At 55.6% G+C, this 18440-nt stretch overlaps 1 protein-coding gene across 2 annotated transcripts; it reads left to right on the top strand.

Moving 5' to 3' along the window:
• Positions 1-10680: 10680 nt before the first annotated feature.
• Positions 10681-18440, top strand: LOC136024498 (acidic leucine-rich nuclear phosphoprotein 32 family member B). Of its 2 annotated transcripts, none has more exons than XM_065699890.1 (7): positions 10681-10812; positions 12812-12961; positions 13638-13760; positions 14630-14828; positions 15126-15250; positions 15653-15707; positions 16537-18440. In XM_065699890.1, the coding sequence occupies exons 1-7, from the start codon at positions 10759-10761 to the stop codon at positions 16623-16625; spliced, it is 795 nt and encodes a 264-aa protein (XP_065555962.1). In that variant the 5' UTR covers positions 10681-10758; the 3' UTR covers positions 16626-18440. The 2 variants fall into 2 exon arrangements, with proteins under 2 accessions (XP_065555962.1, XP_065555961.1); XM_065699889.1 differs by having other exon boundaries at positions 10682-10812; positions 15123-15250.

An 18440-nucleotide genomic window follows, 5' to 3' on the forward strand; every position in this document is an offset into this window, starting at 1 on the left:
CACGGTGAGACGAAGCGTCGGGAGCTCCAAGGTCTCTAGCAAAGCTGGAGGAGCAACCTGCCCTGCCGCTCTAGCACTGAAGGAGTGCCCACGGTGTGAGCTCACTGGGAGCAGCCACCAGAATATACCCTTGCTCCGTCCCTAAGGAAAGCCTTGGGATGAGACAAGAGCCATGCGCACCCTCCAGGCAAGCCTGCCAGTCCCCCCAAAGGAAACATATTGGCTGGAGGGTTTATATCTGTGCACCCAAATGGGCAGGGGCAGAGAGGGAGGGCAGGGAAGCGTGAGCTGGAAGAGCGGGTAGCAATGCAGCCTGAAATCATCAGTGTGCCCCTAGGCAGGTTCCCGGCGCACGCGCACACACCCCAATCCCAACCCTGTTTTTCCCAGGGGAGGGACTGATCCGTACAGCCCTCGCAGAGCTGGCTAAACCCCAGGAAACCAGGTTGCACCAAAACGCACATGGCAAGATGCTGCTGCCTCCGTTTCTCGGGGTTTCGATTGAAGCTGCTCTTCAGCTTCGCCCCAAATCCCGGTTTATTATCCGAAAGAATGTTATTCTCAAGTCACACCTCTTCTAGTGAGTTTATTTTGCTGCTGAGTTCAAGCGCTGCATGAATAGGACACTTTTGGGTGACTGCTTTACAAGCATTTTCCTCCTGAATCCCATCAGGAGGTCAAGAAAATTGGCAGCGATAAAACATTTCCCCCAAATCAACTGTTTTTCCCTAAATTTAGAGTTGGGAAAAGATGAAATATGGTGCTTTCTGAAACATAACAGCTTATTATTTCATCAGTTCTTCCAGTCGAAGCAAGGGAGACAACCCATTCAGCATCATCTCAAGGCAGGGTCAGATCAAGATCCAAGATGTCTCTGAAGAGTAGGGATCACACCGCTGTGATACCAGATCTGCTCCAGGGACTGGCTCTTTGGGAATCTGAACCATTCATTGTGTTACTTCCATGAAGAGGAGCGTACCTGGGAGCCCCAAGCTGCGCAACACCTCCCAGAGGTGCCAGGGCTTACAAAAGCCTCCCAAACCCATGGGCAATGTGGAATGAAAGGGTAATGAACCTCTGAAGCAGCTTCTGTTACAGCACGGGGGAGCCTCTGTTACATACAACTAAGTCAAGGCTGGGTGTCTTGCTAGGACAGCCAGTGCAGCTTGAAGCAGAAGACCAAAGGCAATCCCCAGTGAGATGCTCTTACCGCCTGCTGTCAACACTTGTGGGAGTCTGGGGGGAATCCGCTTCTTACTCACTTATAACTCCTGGATGTGCTGTGTGAGTAGGAGATGGAGCTCACATGCTGAAAGAAGCTGTCCGGTTCCCCAGGGAATCTCAGTGGGAAGCAAGTGGTGACTTGCCCATCCCAATGCAAAGGCAGGCAGGTGAGGTACAGTGTCAGGCAGGGAAGGTGGCAGAGTTGCATCTGAAACTAAGACAGATGCTGGCCCATATGAACATCCTTGAAAAGAATGAGTTTTCCCCCCACCAAAACCTATGGCATCCTTGGCATGAGCAAAGCACCCAAACAGCACTGGGACATCCTGTGCCACACGATGAATAAAACTGGGAAGGATGTCACAGATCCACATCTTCCCTGATTCATCAATAAGGAGGTCATAAAGAGAGGCTGATTTCCTGGTGAGTCCTCCTTCCCAGCTCATCCTAATGGCTACATTCTCCTGCCTGTGGTCAGAAGGCCTGGGATGCTCAGGATGCTGACATGGAAGTGGGCTGGGAGATGGGGGGCCCAGGAAGCACAGGGGCGAAGCAGTCTGGGCCTCATGTGGGACTTATACAGAGAGATCCCTGTGTGTGAGTCTTCTTTCTCCCAAAGCTTCACCCCAGATCTCAACTTCTTGCAAAGACTTGCTGCTTCCTCTCCACCTTTCTCCTAATATGTGACATCTCAGCTAGGTCAAATGTGTCTCTTCTTTGTGGAGATCAGTGATGAGTGGTGTCCCTCAGGGGCTGGTTGAGACTGAGACGAGGTCTTAGGCAGAAGCTCTTCCCTGTGAGGGTGCTGAGGCGCTGGCACAGGGTGCCCAGAGAAGCTGTGGCTGCCCCATCCCTGGCAGTGCTCAAGGCCAGGTTGGACACAGGGGCTTGGAGCAAGCTGCTCCAGTGGGAGGGGTCCCTGCCCGGGGCAGGAGTTGGAGCTGGAGGAGCTTTAAGGTCCCTTCCAACCCAAACCTCATCCTGTCCCCTTATCTGCTCCCTTCTCGCTCCCTGGAACTGATGCCATCTTGCAAGATCCCAGGCAATGACCCAGGCTTTGTGATATGGGACAATCTGGAGACCCTCTTCCCAGCTCCTCTGCCTGTCTGCCCTCCCTTGGCAGGCAGTGGGGTCTGGGGGTATTGCACTGAGATTGCTGAGAGGGGCAGTGAAAGGGGCAGGGGCTGTCACAGGAGCTGAGCCTGCACCCTTGGGGCCCAAGGGCAAGTGTGTTATAACCTTTATAAGCTGCGGTGAGGAAGCGGTTCTGCTGCTGGTGCCACCAAAACAGGGACATGGGCAATCTGCAGGGCATGTTTGAGAGGATCCAGTTGATGAACTTGAGGCTGGTCCTCCCTGCCTTGTCCTGTGGCACCTCAGATGGATGCTGATGACACGGGGTATGTTTCTGAGAAGCCCACGTGGAGAAGCTGTGGCTCAGAGGCACGTGTCTATTTATTGCCTTGGCTGGTGTAGGGCCGTGACTGTTGGCAGAGGGGCAGAAACCAAGAGCTGGGGCAGGGAGGGTGAGATGGGAGTGCTGGCATCCTGCATCCCTGCTGCTGTTGGCTCAGCACGTGTGAGTCAGAGCCCTGGGGTGGAAGGAGATGGGATGACTTCGCTCCGTTCTCACAGAGAGGGTGAGTCGGGAGGGTACCCAGGGAATTCTGGCTCCCCATTGCTCTGCCTGGGCACAGGAAGGCCCTGGAGCAGCCTGGACAGGCTCCATTCTGCTGCCAGCTCTTGCTTTTGGTACATGACTCCAGGGCTGCAATTTCATTCTTCCACACATAAAAACACAGGCAGGTGACCTGGGAGCCGTGCTAATGCTGAACACTTCGATAATCCCTGTCACTCATGACTCCACAGGGCAGGAATCGAGTCCTCTGCTTGGTTCGGAAGCTGTTGAGCAAATTGCGGTCTGGAAGAAATAATAACAGCAGCAGGAGACGTGCTAAAACTGGATGTGCTTTACAGAGCCAAATGAAAGCATTTGTCTCCATTGCTGCTGTAAAGCCTACCGGGAGCAATGTACCCACTCTCCTTCACCTCTGCAGAGCTGTAAATATCTCTATTTCTTCACCAGGTAGGGCAGGAGCTCCAGGCAACCAAAAAGCATCAGGAGCAACAGCAAAGACGGATTGCTCCCCACGCGAGGTGTGGCTTTGAAGTCTCAAATGCCTGAAATACCCTCTCTTTACAACATCGCGGCTCTGGTGCTTGTGCAGATGGGGCTCTAGAGGAGCAGAGCTCAAGTCTTGTCAGGTTCCAGGGTCTCAGGGTCCAGGAGAAATTCCCCATCAATCCATCATCATTGAGCAACCGCTCTATTATCTTTACTCCAGGCAGGATGCCATACCAGCTAACCCAGCAGTCTTTGTCAGTCTGACCACCCCGGGCTTGTTTGGAAATACAGACAGGTTTAAATCAAATGCCTTAATTGCTAATAGTAACAGCAGCAAGAGCAATAATTAGAGGAAGTTCTCCCGGCGCTGTCATCCGTCACATGCGCTTCGCGGTGCGGTTGTGTTGTGCCACGGGGATTTGATAACTCAGCAGGAGTTACCTGCTGGATGCGCAGGGCTAAGCAGAGATGTAGAATCCCAGCCTGGTCTGGGCTGAAGGGACCTTAAAGCTCCTCCAGCTCCAACCCCTGCCACGGGCAGGGACCCCTTCCACTGGAGCAGCTTGCTCCAAGCCCCTGTGTCCAACCTGGCCTTGAGCACTGCCAGGGATGGGGCAGCCACAGCTTCTGGGCAACCCTTCTTGTAGATGAAAATAGAAAGTGCCTAAGTCAGGAGAGAGAAAAATCCCCTTGTTCTTGGCAGTGCTGAACCAGCCCAGCCAGGGCTCTCAAACACAGCGAGGGCTGCCTTGGGTGCCATCAGGTTGCCAGTTGAGCAGACCCGGAGCAGGGAGGAAGGGGTATAAGAAAGAAGGCAAGCAGGAAATAAGCCTGCCCCATCTTCTGGTGGTCAGTGACTTAATACTTCCTTAGCCAGAGGTCCTGGGCCATCATGTTTAACCAGTCAGAACAGACCAATCCTGTCTATGTCCATCTCATGCTTTTAAAGGTGATTTTTTTGAGGTCATATCCTGTGGAAATGACATTCAGCTTAAATAGGTGCTGGGTGAGAAAGTACCTCCTTTTGCCTATCTGCTACCTGTTGCCTGCGTTGAGCGCCCTCCATGTGGGTCAGTTCTGGAGTGGGAAATCATGTTCCCTGCTCCCATCCTCCAGACCCTTCGCTGCATTTCCCCTGCAACCTCCCCATCCCATATGGGTCATTCCCAGAGCACATCCCTGTGCCTTGCTTAGTTTCCTATCTCCATTCAGAGGAGCACATCCCATCCCAGATGCTTTGAAACCTCTGTCTGCCTACAAGAAGAAATGGAGATCCCCTCCTAGCAGAGAGCATCCTTTATGATTCAAACTCTACCCTGACAGATACAAGCAATGCTTGTGTCCTCCTGCGAGCTATGTACCAGCCCCTGCCTGTGTGCCCATGCCTGCGCAGTAACACACGTCCATGTCAAGAACATGCCACTCTCCTGCAGATCCTGGTCTTGGTGGCCTTAACACAGAGCTGGGTGCATCCCTGAAGATGTCTTGTCCTCTCCTCACACTCCCTAGGAAGCTCCTGATGCCTTTTGCTTAAAGACCTTTAAGACCATCGAGCCCAGACATTAACCTGGCACTGCCAAGTCCACCACTAACCCATGTCGCTGAGCACCACACTTCCAGGGATGGTGACTCCACCACTTCCCTGGGCTTCCTGCTCCAGTGCTTGACAGCCCTTCCTTCTGGAGAAGAAATTGTTGCTAATATCCAAGCTAAACTTCCCCTGGTGCAACCTGATGGGCAACCAACAGACCAAAATCTAGGGAGAAGCTGGTGGGGAACATGCCTTCCATTGAAGATCCATTCCTTCCCCCACTGGCCCTCGCCAGCATAGACGTTTTCCTTTCTTCACTGAATAACTCCCCGTTTCTTCACTATATTGTTCACTTTTTACATTTCCAGCTTTCCCTTTCCCAGAGGGACTAAACCCCATCTCTAAATAAGAAAACCAACTGGTCCTGAGAGCTCAGGAGTCTGCGGGCAACTGGGAGATAAATCCAAAGGGCCCAAAATAGCCCCAGGTTGGTGCAATTCACTTGACTTCCTGCTTGCCTCAGGACTGAGTTTGGCTCTGAAATAGCTCCGAGGTGTGGGCTCAGCCCTGCCTGCCTCTGACCTGACCTGGGGCCCCATCCCAGCTCCAAAGGCACGTGCAAGGGGAGGATGCGGTGCTGGTGTGTGATGCTGTGGTGGGAAGGAGGGAGCTTTCCCAGTGCCAAGCTCTTTCCCAAGCCCACCCCTGCGAGGATTCCTGCCCACACCCTCGCAGGAGGGCGAGAGGGTTGCACAAGGGCTGGTGATGGAGGAGGCTGCTCTGGGAACGCAGCCTCCAGGGTAAGTCCTTGCTTATCTCCCCAGCGCAGCTCCTTTGTTCAGACTGGAAACTGGGATGGGAACTGGGAGATGGAGCCACCCCACCTGCAGCGTGCCTCTCCCTGTGACACCTGTGGGACCATTTCCCAAAGCAAATCCTGCTTTCATGGCCTGAAATACCCCTGCAGGCAGCGAGAGGAGCACAGCAGCCCCCTCGTGCCCTGGCATTGTGGGGGTGATGAGGAGGAACCCCAGTTTATCCCAGGATGCTCTTGTGATGTTACTCCTGCCAGTAACCAGAATATGAGCACAAACACACCCCAGGTACAACCCCGCTGCCTCCTTCTGCTCTCCCTATATCCGGACCCATTCAACCCTTTGTTCCCAAGGCATTGATTGCAATGGAAATGATGCTGAGTGTGTTTGCGGGGAGAAGCTGGGCTGAAGGGCACTGGCTTTCACCAGGGTGGTGCTGGATAAACACCTTTCCCACTACATGGCTCAGCTTCCCTATCGGAAAGGTCGAACAGGGATCTGGAAGGTGCCTCTAGATCTGCTTTGAGATAGGTGTTGTTATCTGGTCACGCTGCATAAAGATGCCACTACCCACAGCTAATTACAGCAGGGCAGAGAGAAGCCATCCTGGGCTGAGGAGCCCCTGCACTGGGATTATGAACGCCATTTTCAGGGTGCAAAGGAGCCTGCCTCCTGCCTGGGTGTTTCAAACCAGGCACAGGCTGTTGTGAGGGATGGGATGCGACAGGTAAATTCCAGAGAGAATCATGGATAAAGGAGAAACAGTGGAAATACGAGAGGATTGTGGCTTTATCTTACACTGAGGAAATACTGTGTGTGAACTGGAGTGCCAGCCACTGGAGTGCCTCTGCTCAGGCACTAACCCGGATACACGGTGCTCAGGACAGCAGAAAACACAGGGATGGCTCTGGAAGTGCCTCCATCTCCCTGCTGCTTGCTGGGAGCCCCTAAACCACTGGAGCCGCTGTTCCAGGCGATTCTCCCCAGTACCTGGATGGAGGCTGGCGGTATCCAGTCCGTTTGGGCTCCTCCGTGTTGTCTCTAAACAGGAAAAGCTGCCTGGAGGTAGCGTGTCCCCTGGACCAGGGTCGCAGAGCAGGGAAGGGAGCAGCAGCATCACCCCATCACCCCGCAGCAGCCCCGGGAGCTCCAGGCGCGGTCCCCCGCCCCGGTACCCTCGGGCCCGGCGAGACGATGCTGCCCTCTGGTGGCACCAGAGGAACCCTGCAACGAGGTGGAGGTCGCGGGGTGCCGGGGCCGGCACACGGGGCCTGAGGGTTTGATGGAGATGAGCTCTGAGGCAGAAGCTCTTCCCTGTGAGGGTGCGGAGGCGCTGGCACAGGGTGCCCAGAGAAGCTGTGGCTGCCCCATCCCTGGCAGTGCTCAAGGCCAGGTTGGACACAGGGGCTTGGAGCTGCTCCAGTGGAAGGGGTCCCTGCCCGGGGCAGGGCTTGGAGCTGGGTGAGCTTTAAGGTCCTTTCCAGCACAAACCAGGCTGGGATTCCATGACTGCATTAACCTCATTTGCCTACTCCCTTGGGGCAGTTACTGGGGTGCATGTGGACACTGGATTTTTTGGTCTCCCAGTAGATGCCTTACAGACTTGTAAATCTTCAGTGAATTCACTTGATCATATCCATCACTGGACATCTCCACACTTCACTGAAGGTCTCTGGAGCAAGTTGTCTTATTGAAACAGTTCAGCCACAGAATCCTGGAGTCCCAGACTGGCTTGCTAGTGCCTCCCTCACAGGGAAGAGCTTCTGCCTAAGAGCTCATCTCAGTCTCCCCTCGGGCAGGTTCAAGCCATTCCCCTTGGCCTGTCCCTACAGGCCCTTGTCCCAAGCCCCTCTCCAGGTTCCCTGCAGCCCCTTTAGGCACTGGAGCTGCTCTCAGGTCTCCCCTTCAGGAGCCTTCTCTTCTCCAGGCTGCCCCAGCCCAGCTCTCTCAGCCTGGCTCCAGAGCAGAGCTGCTCCAGCCCTCGCAGCATCCCCATGGCCTCCTCTGGACTCCCTCCAGCATCCCCACGTCCCTCTTGTGCTGCTGCCCCAGAGCTGGAGCAGGACCGCAGTGGGGGGGGGCTCCGTGTTTTGAGGAGAGGGAAGTGTGATGTGGTGAGAAGGTCCTTGCAGCGCAGAGAGCAGCAATGGCCTGTTTATTGTACCGGGTTCACTCCCGGCTGCCCTGCGCTAGGTACGAAGTAGTTAAAGCCACGCAACACGCAAGCAGCTCGTGTTGTGTTGTATAACAGACAGATAACACGTTATTCCCAGCATCTGTGCTCCAGCTTGGGCGAAAAGCTCCAGACCTGAATTTCAACCCGTGTCAGCATTTACAGTCCAGCCTTCCCGTTGCTGTCACTTAACACAGCAAATTACCGGCTTCGCGTTAATCCGCCTCAACATCGGAACTCTCGGAGCCGTTTAAATGCATCCACCAGACACCGAGTCCCAGGCGCAGCTTTAAAAGCGATTCGCTTAAAGCAGAGCGGGGTTTTGTGTTTGAGGACAAACAGAGAGCTCAGCTCCCGAGGGAGCTTTGCAGCCCACGGGACGGGAGATAAAGCCGCCCTGGGATGGGCGGAGAGGGGGGGGAAGCATTGTTTTCTACAAAGAACAGGAAACGAGCCTCAAAGAGTACATGAAAGAGACCTTAAAACAAATGCAGATCAGCAAAGGGGGGACTCGCAGCCCAGCTCCCAGCTGTCTGCCCAGGGCAGCCCCATCAAGCTGCTGCTCTGGCCTGCGGGGGAGATGAGGGACCCTTGGGGTGCCAGGACCTGATTGTCCCTCCCGAGTAGGTCTTGGTGAAGCCAAAAAGACCTGGGTTCACCGTGCGGAGAAGGGCCCCGGTTATGGTTGGGCTCAGCGATCTTGTACTGGGCTCCGTGATCTGATGGTTGGACACAACGATGTTATGGTTGGGCTTAAATGAACTTAAAGGTCTTTTCCAACCTAAATAATGTGATGATTCTATGCCTCCCTTGCTACTTCACCCGTGGGGATGGGATTAACCCAGCCAGGCCAAGAAGAGGATGCTCTAGGTCTTGCAGCTGGACCCATCCCAGCCATGGGCTCCTTCAGTGCCACCACCACGCAGCTCATCCTCCACAGCATCTGCCCACCTCCACGCAGCCTCGGTGCTGGGTGTTTCAGAGTTACCCCTTAGGGGCACGCGGAGGAGAGGGGTGACTGAGGTGGTGCCCCATGGACCGCTCCCCCCATGGCAGAGCAGTGGGAGCTCAAACAGAGCCGACATCAGAAGAAGGGAGATCACAAAGATGCTGAAACGCACCAGCACTGAAGGGATTTCCTTAGGGAGATGTCCCTTATTTGCTCTTCAAAATGAACTAACTGGGTTCGGCCCCTTTGGAGCTTAAACCCCTCTGCTGAGTGTCCCCGTTTCATTTTGCTGCTCCTAATAAAATCAGGCTCCTGTTAGAGCCAACTGGCAAAAATCATCTGCAACGTACCAGAAAGCCATTTCCTCCCATACAAGGCAAGCCAGTGGCCTCCTGCCAAAGGGGACAATGGGGGACTCTGAGGCTGGTCCTGCGAGCCCTCGTGTTCCTGTTTACTTGGAGGCTTGGTCCTTGATCAGAGAGATTTCTCTGGGTGTTTTTGAAGCTGATTTTAACGGAGCCATTGGCAGCGGTGCCCACATCCTGCAGGAATCCTGCTCCTGGGAATGGTGGCAATGCTTGGACCTCCCCGAGCCGTGTGCAGAGCGTTCCGCCAGCTCCGTGGCTCTCCTGAAGCGTGGCTGGGTCCGATGGCACTGCCTGGGTCTGGCATTCCACAGCCATGGATCCCGAGGCCTGCAGGATTCCCGGCTCGCCGTGTTTGTACCCAGGGCACAGCCGTGGGCTGCCCATCAGATGAGGGAAGGCAAAAACAGCACCGAAACCCCCACTGTGGCTGTTATCTCATCCTTCCCGGAGCAGAGAGCCTGACCAACACCCACCCTGGCTTTATCAGCCACCCCGGTCCCGGCACCGCTGGCAGGCGCAGCCTCAGCAGTGGCCAAAAGAGGAGGCTGGGGAAGGGAACGTGGTGCTGGGGATAGGAACTGAGATGGGGATGTGATGCTGAGGCCGAGAACGTGGTGCTGGGATGGGCACTGGAGTAGGGAACATGGCTCCCGAGGATGGAAAGCTTGGGAATGGGAACGTGGCACCTGGGAATGGGGATGTAGCGCCTGAGGGTGGGAATTTGGCGCTGGGGATGGGGACATCGCGCGTGAGGATAAGAATGTGGTGCCTGGGGATGGGCACATGGCGCTGGGAATGGGCACATGGAGCTGGGAATGGGCACATGGAGCTGGGAATGGGCACATGGAGCTGGGAATGGGCACATGGCACCGGGAATGGGCACATGGAGCTGGGAATGGGCACATGGCGCTGGGAATGGGCACATGGAGCTGGGAATGGGCACATGGAGCTGGGGATGGGCACATGGAGCTGGGAATGGGCACATGGAGCTGGGAATGGGCACATGGCACCGGGAATGGGCACATGGAGCTGGGAATGGGCACATGGCACCGGGAATGGGCACATGGAGCTGGGAATGGGCACATGGCGCTGGGGATGGGCACATGGAGCTGGGAATGGGCACATGGCGCTGGGGATGGGCACATGGAGCTGGGAATGGGCACATGGCACCGGGGACGGGCACACTGTGCCTGCGGGCAGGAATACGGTGCGGGAGAAGGGAACACGCGGCTGGGGCCGGATTCCTCCCTCCCTTTCCCCCCCCATCCCCCCCTTTCCCCCCACCCCCCCTCCCCCCCCAGCCTTCTCTCCCCAGCGCTGCGGGGCGGGGCCGCAAGGGGGCGCTGCGGAGGGCGGGGGGGGGGGGGGGGGGGGGGAGGGGGTGTCGGCGCAGCGCAGGGCGCGGCCGGCAGGGGGCGCGGCGCGCGCCGCCTTTGTTGCCGTTGGCGCCTTCCCTCGGCCAAGGCGGCGGCGGCGGCGCGCGGGAGCGGAGCGGGGCGGGGCGGCGAGGAGCGGCGCGCGGCGGGCTCGGCTCGGCTCGGCTCGGCTCGGCTCGGCTCGGCTCGGCTCGAGGATGGAGATGAAGAAGCGGCTGACGCTGGAGCTGCGCAACAAGAAACCGGGCGAGGTACCCGGGGGGGGGGGGCACCACCGGTGTGCACGTGCTGCTGGGGGGGGTGGGGGGGTAACGGGGAGCGTCCCGCGGGGGTCCCGCGCGGTGAGCGCGGTGCTGGGGGTGCGGAGCGCGGTGGCCGCGAGCCCCCTTCCTCCTCCGCCGCCTCCTCTTCCTCCTCCTCCTCCTCCTCACCCCCCCCCCCCCCCCTCCCGGCATGGCGGCGTGCACGTGCGCGGCGGGGCCCGGGCGGCGGCGGCGGCCGGTCCCGTCCCGTCCCGTCGGGTCCTGTCCGGTCCTGCCCCCCGCGGGGTGCAGCGGTTGGGGCCGGGCCAGGCCGGGCCCCGCCGCCCCGGGTTGGGGCCGAGCAAGGCCGGTGCGGGCCCCGCGCAGCCATGGCGGCTCGGCCATGTTTAGCGGCCGCCCGGGCCTGCCCCGTCGGGGCTCCTTGGGGCCTGCTCGGGCCCTCCCCGGCTGTCAGCGCGGAGCCGGGTGCGAGCCGCGCTTCCCCCTCGCCTTGGGGGCCCGCCCGCTGCGCTCAGCGCCAGGCCCGGGGCATCGCTTCCCTCCCCGGGCGTTCCGGTTCGCCCTCGGGCCTTATCGGTGCCGGGCCGGCGCCGTGCAGCGCGATAGCCGGTGCCTGTCACCCTGCGCGCTGCGGCGTGGGGCGCCTGAGAGGGGAGGCTTTGGTAACGGTTGAAGCCGGTTTATGGGTGGAAAAAGGGGGTTTTCAGGCCCAGAATGAACCGAGGCGGCGGAGGGTCCCTGTGAGGGCTCCGGTTTGACACCAGGGGCTGGGCGAGCGGGGTCCGAGCGTGCCCCGGGGCCGGAGCGTTGCTGCTGGGTGCAGAGCCCCAGGACACGGCGTGCGCTGGGTTGAAGCTGCTCTTGGCCCGGGTGCTCCATAACCTGGTAACGTCCAGGCTCGCCCCGGCGATCCAGCAGCAGCGGAGGCTTGGCCTCGGCCTCCTTCGCACCCACCGGCTTGGTTGGAGGCTTGCCTGGGTGCTGGGGGCAAAACGGGCTCAGCTGCGGAGCTCCCGACCGGTGCTGCCGCTTCCAGAGTCTTTGAGCGTTGTTTAACTGGGAGCTGGTGCTGCAGAGGTGGCCCAGGAGCCCCGACGAGGGGTATTAAACGCACAGGGATGTTAAACCGACTCCCTCGTAGCTGGCTGATGTGAGCAAGAGAGGTAAAATGGGAGTGCTGCGAAGGAGGGATTTGGAGAGCATCACGAGCCTTCTGGCCAAGGCTGAGTTTGCATCTTGCTGTGAAGAACGTGTGGGGTAAAAGTGAGGTTTGGAAGGGGGCTGTGAGAGCTGGGGCTTGAGCTTAGAGGGGGGGAGAAGGGGGTGCTGGGTGGGTTTACCCAGCTGGTGCTTGGCGGGGGGCAGATTGTGCTGGTCCTCATGCTACAGGAGGGGTGGTTTCTGTGCTGGGTTAGCAGCCAGTGATGGCTTCTGTGTGCATAGCCTACACTGGGCAAAGTGATGCCATCAGTGGTTCTGCATCGTGAGCCTGAGCATCATCATCTGCTTTAGAGAGCTGCCTGGGCAGCTCTGTCACCTCTGCATGGGCACTGTCACAGGGAAGCAAAGCCTCTGGAGGCAGCTTTTCCAGCACCCCCAGGCATAGGGAGAAGTTAAAGGACCAAAATCGGATGACCCTCTTGGGTCTCCTGTTAGTGAAGCTTTAAATGTTGACCCTGAGAGCGTTTTGATGCTTGGTGTGTGAAACGTTTTGCTACAAGCTCGTGGTTCGACCCCCTCATGCTTCCTGATGGAGAAGGTTCTTGGTTGGTGCAGTGGATGCACGTTGCGTGGCTCACGCTTAAAGGGTGAAGTCCTGACCACCGTGAGGGATTCACCCCTTGTGCCCTCGCACAAGTCCTTTAGCTTCAAGGTCTCGTGTGTCCCTTAATGTGGGTAAGGAGGAGCTGCTGCTTGGAGGTGTGGGACAGGCTGGAGGTGAGGCTCGGCCGGGTGCGCTCACCGCTGCTGGTGTCTCCGTTGGCAGGTGAAGGAGCTGGTTCTTGATAACTGCCGTTCGGACGATGGCAAGATCGTGGGTCTCTCCTCAGACTTTGAGAACCTGGAGTTCCTCAGCATGATCAACATCAACCTGCTGTCCGTCTCCAACCTCCCCAAACTCAACAAGCTACGGAAGGTGAGCCAGCCCCGTGCAGTCCTTGCTCTGACGCTTTGGCTGTCTTGTCCCTGGGTGTTTTTCCTGTATTTCCCAGGCAAAAGCCATTTGAGTTTGCTTTTTCCTCTGTAGCTTACACTTGGAGCAAGTGACAGAGGTGGTTTTTTAAGCAAAAAAATGCTTTTGAGCTTATTTTATGTTTAGCGTCCTCTCTCTGTTGCTTTTGCTGTTGTGCTACTGTCAGGAGCTTCAGTAACATAGAATCATGGAATGGTTGGGGTTGGAAGGGACCTTAAAGCTCCTCCAGCTCCAACCCCTGCCACGGGCAGGGACCCCTTCCACTGGAGCAGGATGCTCCAAGCCCCTGTGTCCAACCTGGCCTTGAGCACTGCCAGGGATGGGGCAGCCACAGCTTCTCTGGGCACCCTGTGCCACAAATATCAAATGATTATGTTCAAAAGACCATAAATACTTGGGATTTCAGAGCATGTGCCCCTGTGTCGTGCAGCACGGGGGTGGTTGGGGATGCTGTGGCCAAGGGGTTTCAGGTGAACACTTGAACTGCAGCTCTATGGTGTGGTCTAAGGGAGAGGGTCTGGAACGTGAGTGCTCATTGTAGTCCAGTTCTCAGGGCAGCTTTATTCCCCTTGCTGCAAACTGAAGCCCTTTGTGACGATCTGATATTCCCTCCTGGCAGCTGGAGCTGAGTGATAACAGGATTTCTGGTGGCCTTGAGGTTCTAGCAGAGAGAACTCCTAACCTGACACACTTGAATCTAAGTGGCAACAAGATCAAAGACATCAATACCCTGGAGCCCTTGGTGAGTGAAAGGCTGTGCTGGGATCTAAGGGATGATGTTGTTTCCTCTGGGGAGTACCTGTGCAGAAGTCCAGCATCTTGGCAGCTCTTTGTGGTCCAATTTGAGGCTGGGCTAATAGTTAATGGTTCCTCTGTCTGCAAAACCAGCAGCCAGTTGCTAAAAGACGCATGAAATTGGGCTGGATGGGTAAAACTGTGGATGCAGTGCTCAGTGTCCATGTGAGAAAGGACCTTTAATGGGTTGGGTGCAGTTGGAGGTAGGTGGCACCTGAGGTGTCATGGAGATGAGCTGCTTGGGTTCCCATTGCCTCTGCACTGCAGGGCTCTTGCCTTGTGATCCTGACTCTGCAGCTGAAAGGTCTGATCTAGGGCATTGCCTCATTAGTTGGTCCCTCCAGAAGAAGCTTGAAGCCATTTTACTCCTCCCTTGCTTGACCTGCTGCACAGTGTGAGGACCGGAGCAGGGGAGCTGCTGTGGCCGTGCTGGAAGGCTCACAGACACTTTCTGTGTGGTGCTTTTGGGTTTGCCTCATGTTTTGGGCAGGATGAGTCCAGCTCAGTGATTCCTCCTGCTGGGGTGCTGGGCTTGTTGCCCACCCTGTTCAGAAGAGAGTATGATTTGGATGTGGTTTCATATGGAGCTGTCTCCAAGGTGGGGAAACGAGGACAGAGGAGCTGAGAAGGAGTCTTTTTTGCCTACAGTTAGCAAGAGCAATAACTCCTCTCCATCTGAGCAGCACATGGTGCAAATTAGAGCATGCAGAGGCACTTCTGTACTAGATGTGGGTAGCAAACCAGCTGTCCCGTGGTGGTTGCCTGATCTTCCAACAGTGTCAACTCCTCAATAATGTAATGAATTGATCTTTGCAGAAAAAGTTGCCAAACCTCCATAGTCTGGACCTCTTCAACTGTGAGGTGACGATGCTCATCAACTACCGGGAGAGCGTGTTCACCCTCCTGCCCCAGCTCACCTACCTAGACGGGTATGATGCTGATGACCAGGAAGCCCCTGACTCAGACCCTGAAGCAGATGGTGATGCACTGGAAGATGAGTATGAGAATGGGGAAGGTGAGGGTTTTCTCTTGGTTTTCTTGCTGGGGAAACAACCCCATTTAGCCATGGTTGCGTTGCTAAATAAGTGGTGATTCTAACTTGCCACTAAACTGGGGGCTGTCTGGGTAACCCCCCTCCCTCCTTGGGCAGGCTGGGGAAGATGTGAGACTTGCTGCAGGCTGACAGGGCTTGTTGCTGGCACTCCTCGTGCATTCTTGCTGTGATTTCCTGCCCGCTGCTCACGTAGCACTCGGGTTGGAGGTGCGAGTGTTCGGGAGCCGTAACACTTACTTCCTCTCCTTTTGTTAGAAGGTGAGGGTGAGGAAGAGGAGGATGCTGATGAGGAAGATGATTTGGATGAAGAAGTCATCGATGATGAAGAAGATGAAGATGATGATCTGGAAGGTGAAGAGGAGGAGGATGGAGTAGATGATGAGGTGAGGCTTTCTGTCTTTGGTTTGTGTTTGACAGTGTGTTTGTCCCTTGACCTGGTGACCCATCTGACCGGGCACTTTGGGTGCCTCTGGGTGGATCTGGGAGTGCTGCTGCGTGCTCCCTTTTCCCATACACCTTTTGACTCGTGTATGGAGTGTGTCAGGTCAGACCTGCTTATTGCTCAGCCTGGTACTTCATGGCTTCCAGGGACAGAGCTGTACAGCCCCTTTGTAGGGATGCTGGAAGCTGGTCAGGCACCAGTAGCTTCTCACTGCTTGGCTTGTACGTGATGCCCTGAGGCTTGGGTAGGGCTGGAGCAGAGCAGAAGGAAGATGGTGCTGTGGAATTACACCTTGCTGGTGGGACTGTGATTCTTGCAACAAAGCTGCTTGTTTTGACTCCAGGAGGAAGACGAGGAGGAAGATGGTGAGGATGATGAAGAAGATGAAGCCGATGATGGTGAGTTGAATCTTAGCAAACTTAAGTGCTTGCAAAGCTGCCTCAGCATTCGCACATCTGCTGGTTCTGTAGAGCATCCCAGGCTGCAGTGCCGTGGTGGTGTTGCCTGCAGATCTTCCCTGATAAAAAGCGCAGCCTTTTGGCTATGGGCACCACTAAAGCCGCTGCTTATGCCTAAGCTGACTGTTGGATAGTGGTTATAACCAAAGGGTCATACAGTGGTGATGGGGACGCAGGTTTCAATGCTTCCTAATACCAGCCACGCTGGGTAAGTGCTAAATATTAAAGAGGCAAATTGTCTAGAAACCCAGTTTTCAGTTGCTTGACCTGGTAGTCTTGTGCTGGAGGAGTACTTCTGTCACAGAAGCTCATGGTGGCACTGTGTGTATGAGGAGATGCTCTTGGAGACGCACGTTCCTCTCCTTTCAGCTGCAGGGCAGGGTAGACCCTTCTTGCCTTAAGTGCAGACTCCTGTGGCTGTAGTGGACACCTGAATGAATGTTTGACAGGATACAGTGACTGGCGGGACTTCACATCACCTTGTATGAGCCTGGTCCGAAGGGACTGAAGTCTGCAAAGACATTTCTGGGGGTGCTCAACAAAGAAAAGCCCATTGAAAAGTGGGGTGTTTGGAGGGCAATAGGAAACAGTTAATGCCTCGTGCCAGTCCTGCCTTTCCTGGGTGCCACGAGGAGCTGGGCAGGGTGGATCTCTGCTCCGGAATGGTGCCAGTCCTACTCTGTGCTTGCTCACCAGCAGCTCGAAGCCCCAGTTCAAACGCTGTTCGCACCAGGCTGAACTGAGCTTCACGCTTGGCCTCTCTTTGCAGACCTGCCACGAGGGGAAAAGAGAAAACGAAATCTAGAGGATGAAGGAGAGGAAGATCCAGAAGATGAAGAGGACGACGAGGATGACTGATCCCAGCAACCCAATCAGTTTTACAGACTCTGACTGTGCTTGTCTTAACCTCCCCGTTGTGTCTATGTGAGACTGTAAATCCCCGTCTCCCGCTCCTTCCCCCCTTTGTATGGCTGCAGCGTCCACAATATATTTTTTTAAGATGTAGAATCCTGTAGGCATTCAGGGGAATCTTCCACCCAAGGCTCACTTCTCACAGGTACCCATGACCAAAGGCTTTCTCCGTTCTGTGGTTTGTGCAGCAGTTTGCAAAAACAAAACAAAAACCCCCAAAAACCCCACCAAAAAACACACACAAAAAAAAAGAAAGAAAACACATACAAAAAAAAAACCCCAAAAAACCCAGAAAAATGTATTTCCTCCTCCTCGGGTATCTTTTGTGTCTGAAATCAGCTTTGCCACCCTGGACCCAGAGCTCCAGCTCCCACCCTGCCCGACAGCAAAGAAGGCATTTGCTTATCCACATGCCCTCAGAGCAGCTTTGTGAAGACGCTTGAGCCACCTCGAGCAGTGGGTGCAGATCTGGTTCAATGGACTCCAACGCTCCCTGAGGTCTCTCTGGTCAGAAATAGTGGTGATGTGATCTCTGGAGATGCTTGAAGATACTTTAGTGCTGGGGACGGGGGGTGCTTGGGGTCTTGGGAGAGGGGGGGTGGCTGCTTGCAAGACCTGGTACCTCTGATGATGCACCTTGCAGTAGCCCTGCGCTTGCTTTCCTATTGGTTTCTTACAAACTGGAATCTTTTTCCCGGTGGCCACCCAATAACTTCCACTTGGATGTCCAAATAAGCCTCATTTCCGTGTCTTTGGGTGATGAGGCCTCTTGTCAGCCCTTAGCAGCCTCTGCCTTTAGGAAGAGATAGGAAGTAGCTGGTGAAGGGATACTGCACTTGTGTCAACCTCCGTTTCGCACTGTACAGAACACGTTCAACCAGTATCACTGTGATGCACCTAACTCGGCGTTCCCCGGGAGACCGTGTTAGCCTCGATATTCTCAGGGTCCTTCTGCTAGCCAGTACCAGCTCTGGACAGTTGCCTCAGCGCTAGCCTGGTGTACGCATCCTCCTCTTCCTCCTCTTTTCTTTCTTAGCATGAAGAGAAGTGCATTGATCAGAACCCAGCTCTCTCCCACTCGGGTTCGTGCTCTGACAGTGCCGCAGAGCAACGCGTCCCCGCACCCCGTGCTGGCTGGAAGGAGGAAGCAGGGATGAGCCACGTGTAGCTCCACTACGGAGGGTTCCTCACCCTTTGCCCACCCTTCCTCTGCCTGGAGGTGTTCACATCCATGAGCTTCACTGGCCCCGTGGCACCCAAGGGATGGTAACTGGGTGCCGCTGAGCTGCTCCTCATGGATGCGCTGGCACTGTGGCATTCCCGGTGGGCAACCTGCAGGCACCCAGAGGGGAGACTCGGCAGCGGTTCCTGCAGAGGAGTGGAGTGCGTTGCAGCACATCCCAGTTCCTGTTGCTTTGGTCTGGTCTTGCTGTCGTCTCGTGTTGTACAGTAGCTGTAACCATTCGGAGCAGAATTAGTCCTGTAAAATGCAAACTGAGTAACTTATAAATGTTAAAGGAATTTTTTTAAGGAAAAAGAAAAAAAAAAAAGGAAATTTCAGAGCAGCAGTTACTTCTAATTAATTTTTTTTTTTTCCCTGCATTTTTAGCAGATTGTATGGATTTTATATTAGCCTAGTGACTGTCAGGTTGCGATTGGTCAGATTAGTCCCAGGAATAAGAATCTCCAGCCCCTTTTGTATCTTTTGTTACCAAAATTTGGATAAAACTTTTAATAAAGACTTCAGTTTTTACAAACCCA

The sequence above is a fragment of the Lathamus discolor genome, chromosome 21, assembly GCF_037157495.1.
Source record: "Lathamus discolor isolate bLatDis1 chromosome 21, bLatDis1.hap1, whole genome shotgun sequence".
Lineage (NCBI taxonomy): Eukaryota > Metazoa > Chordata > Aves > Psittaciformes > Psittacidae > Lathamus > Lathamus discolor.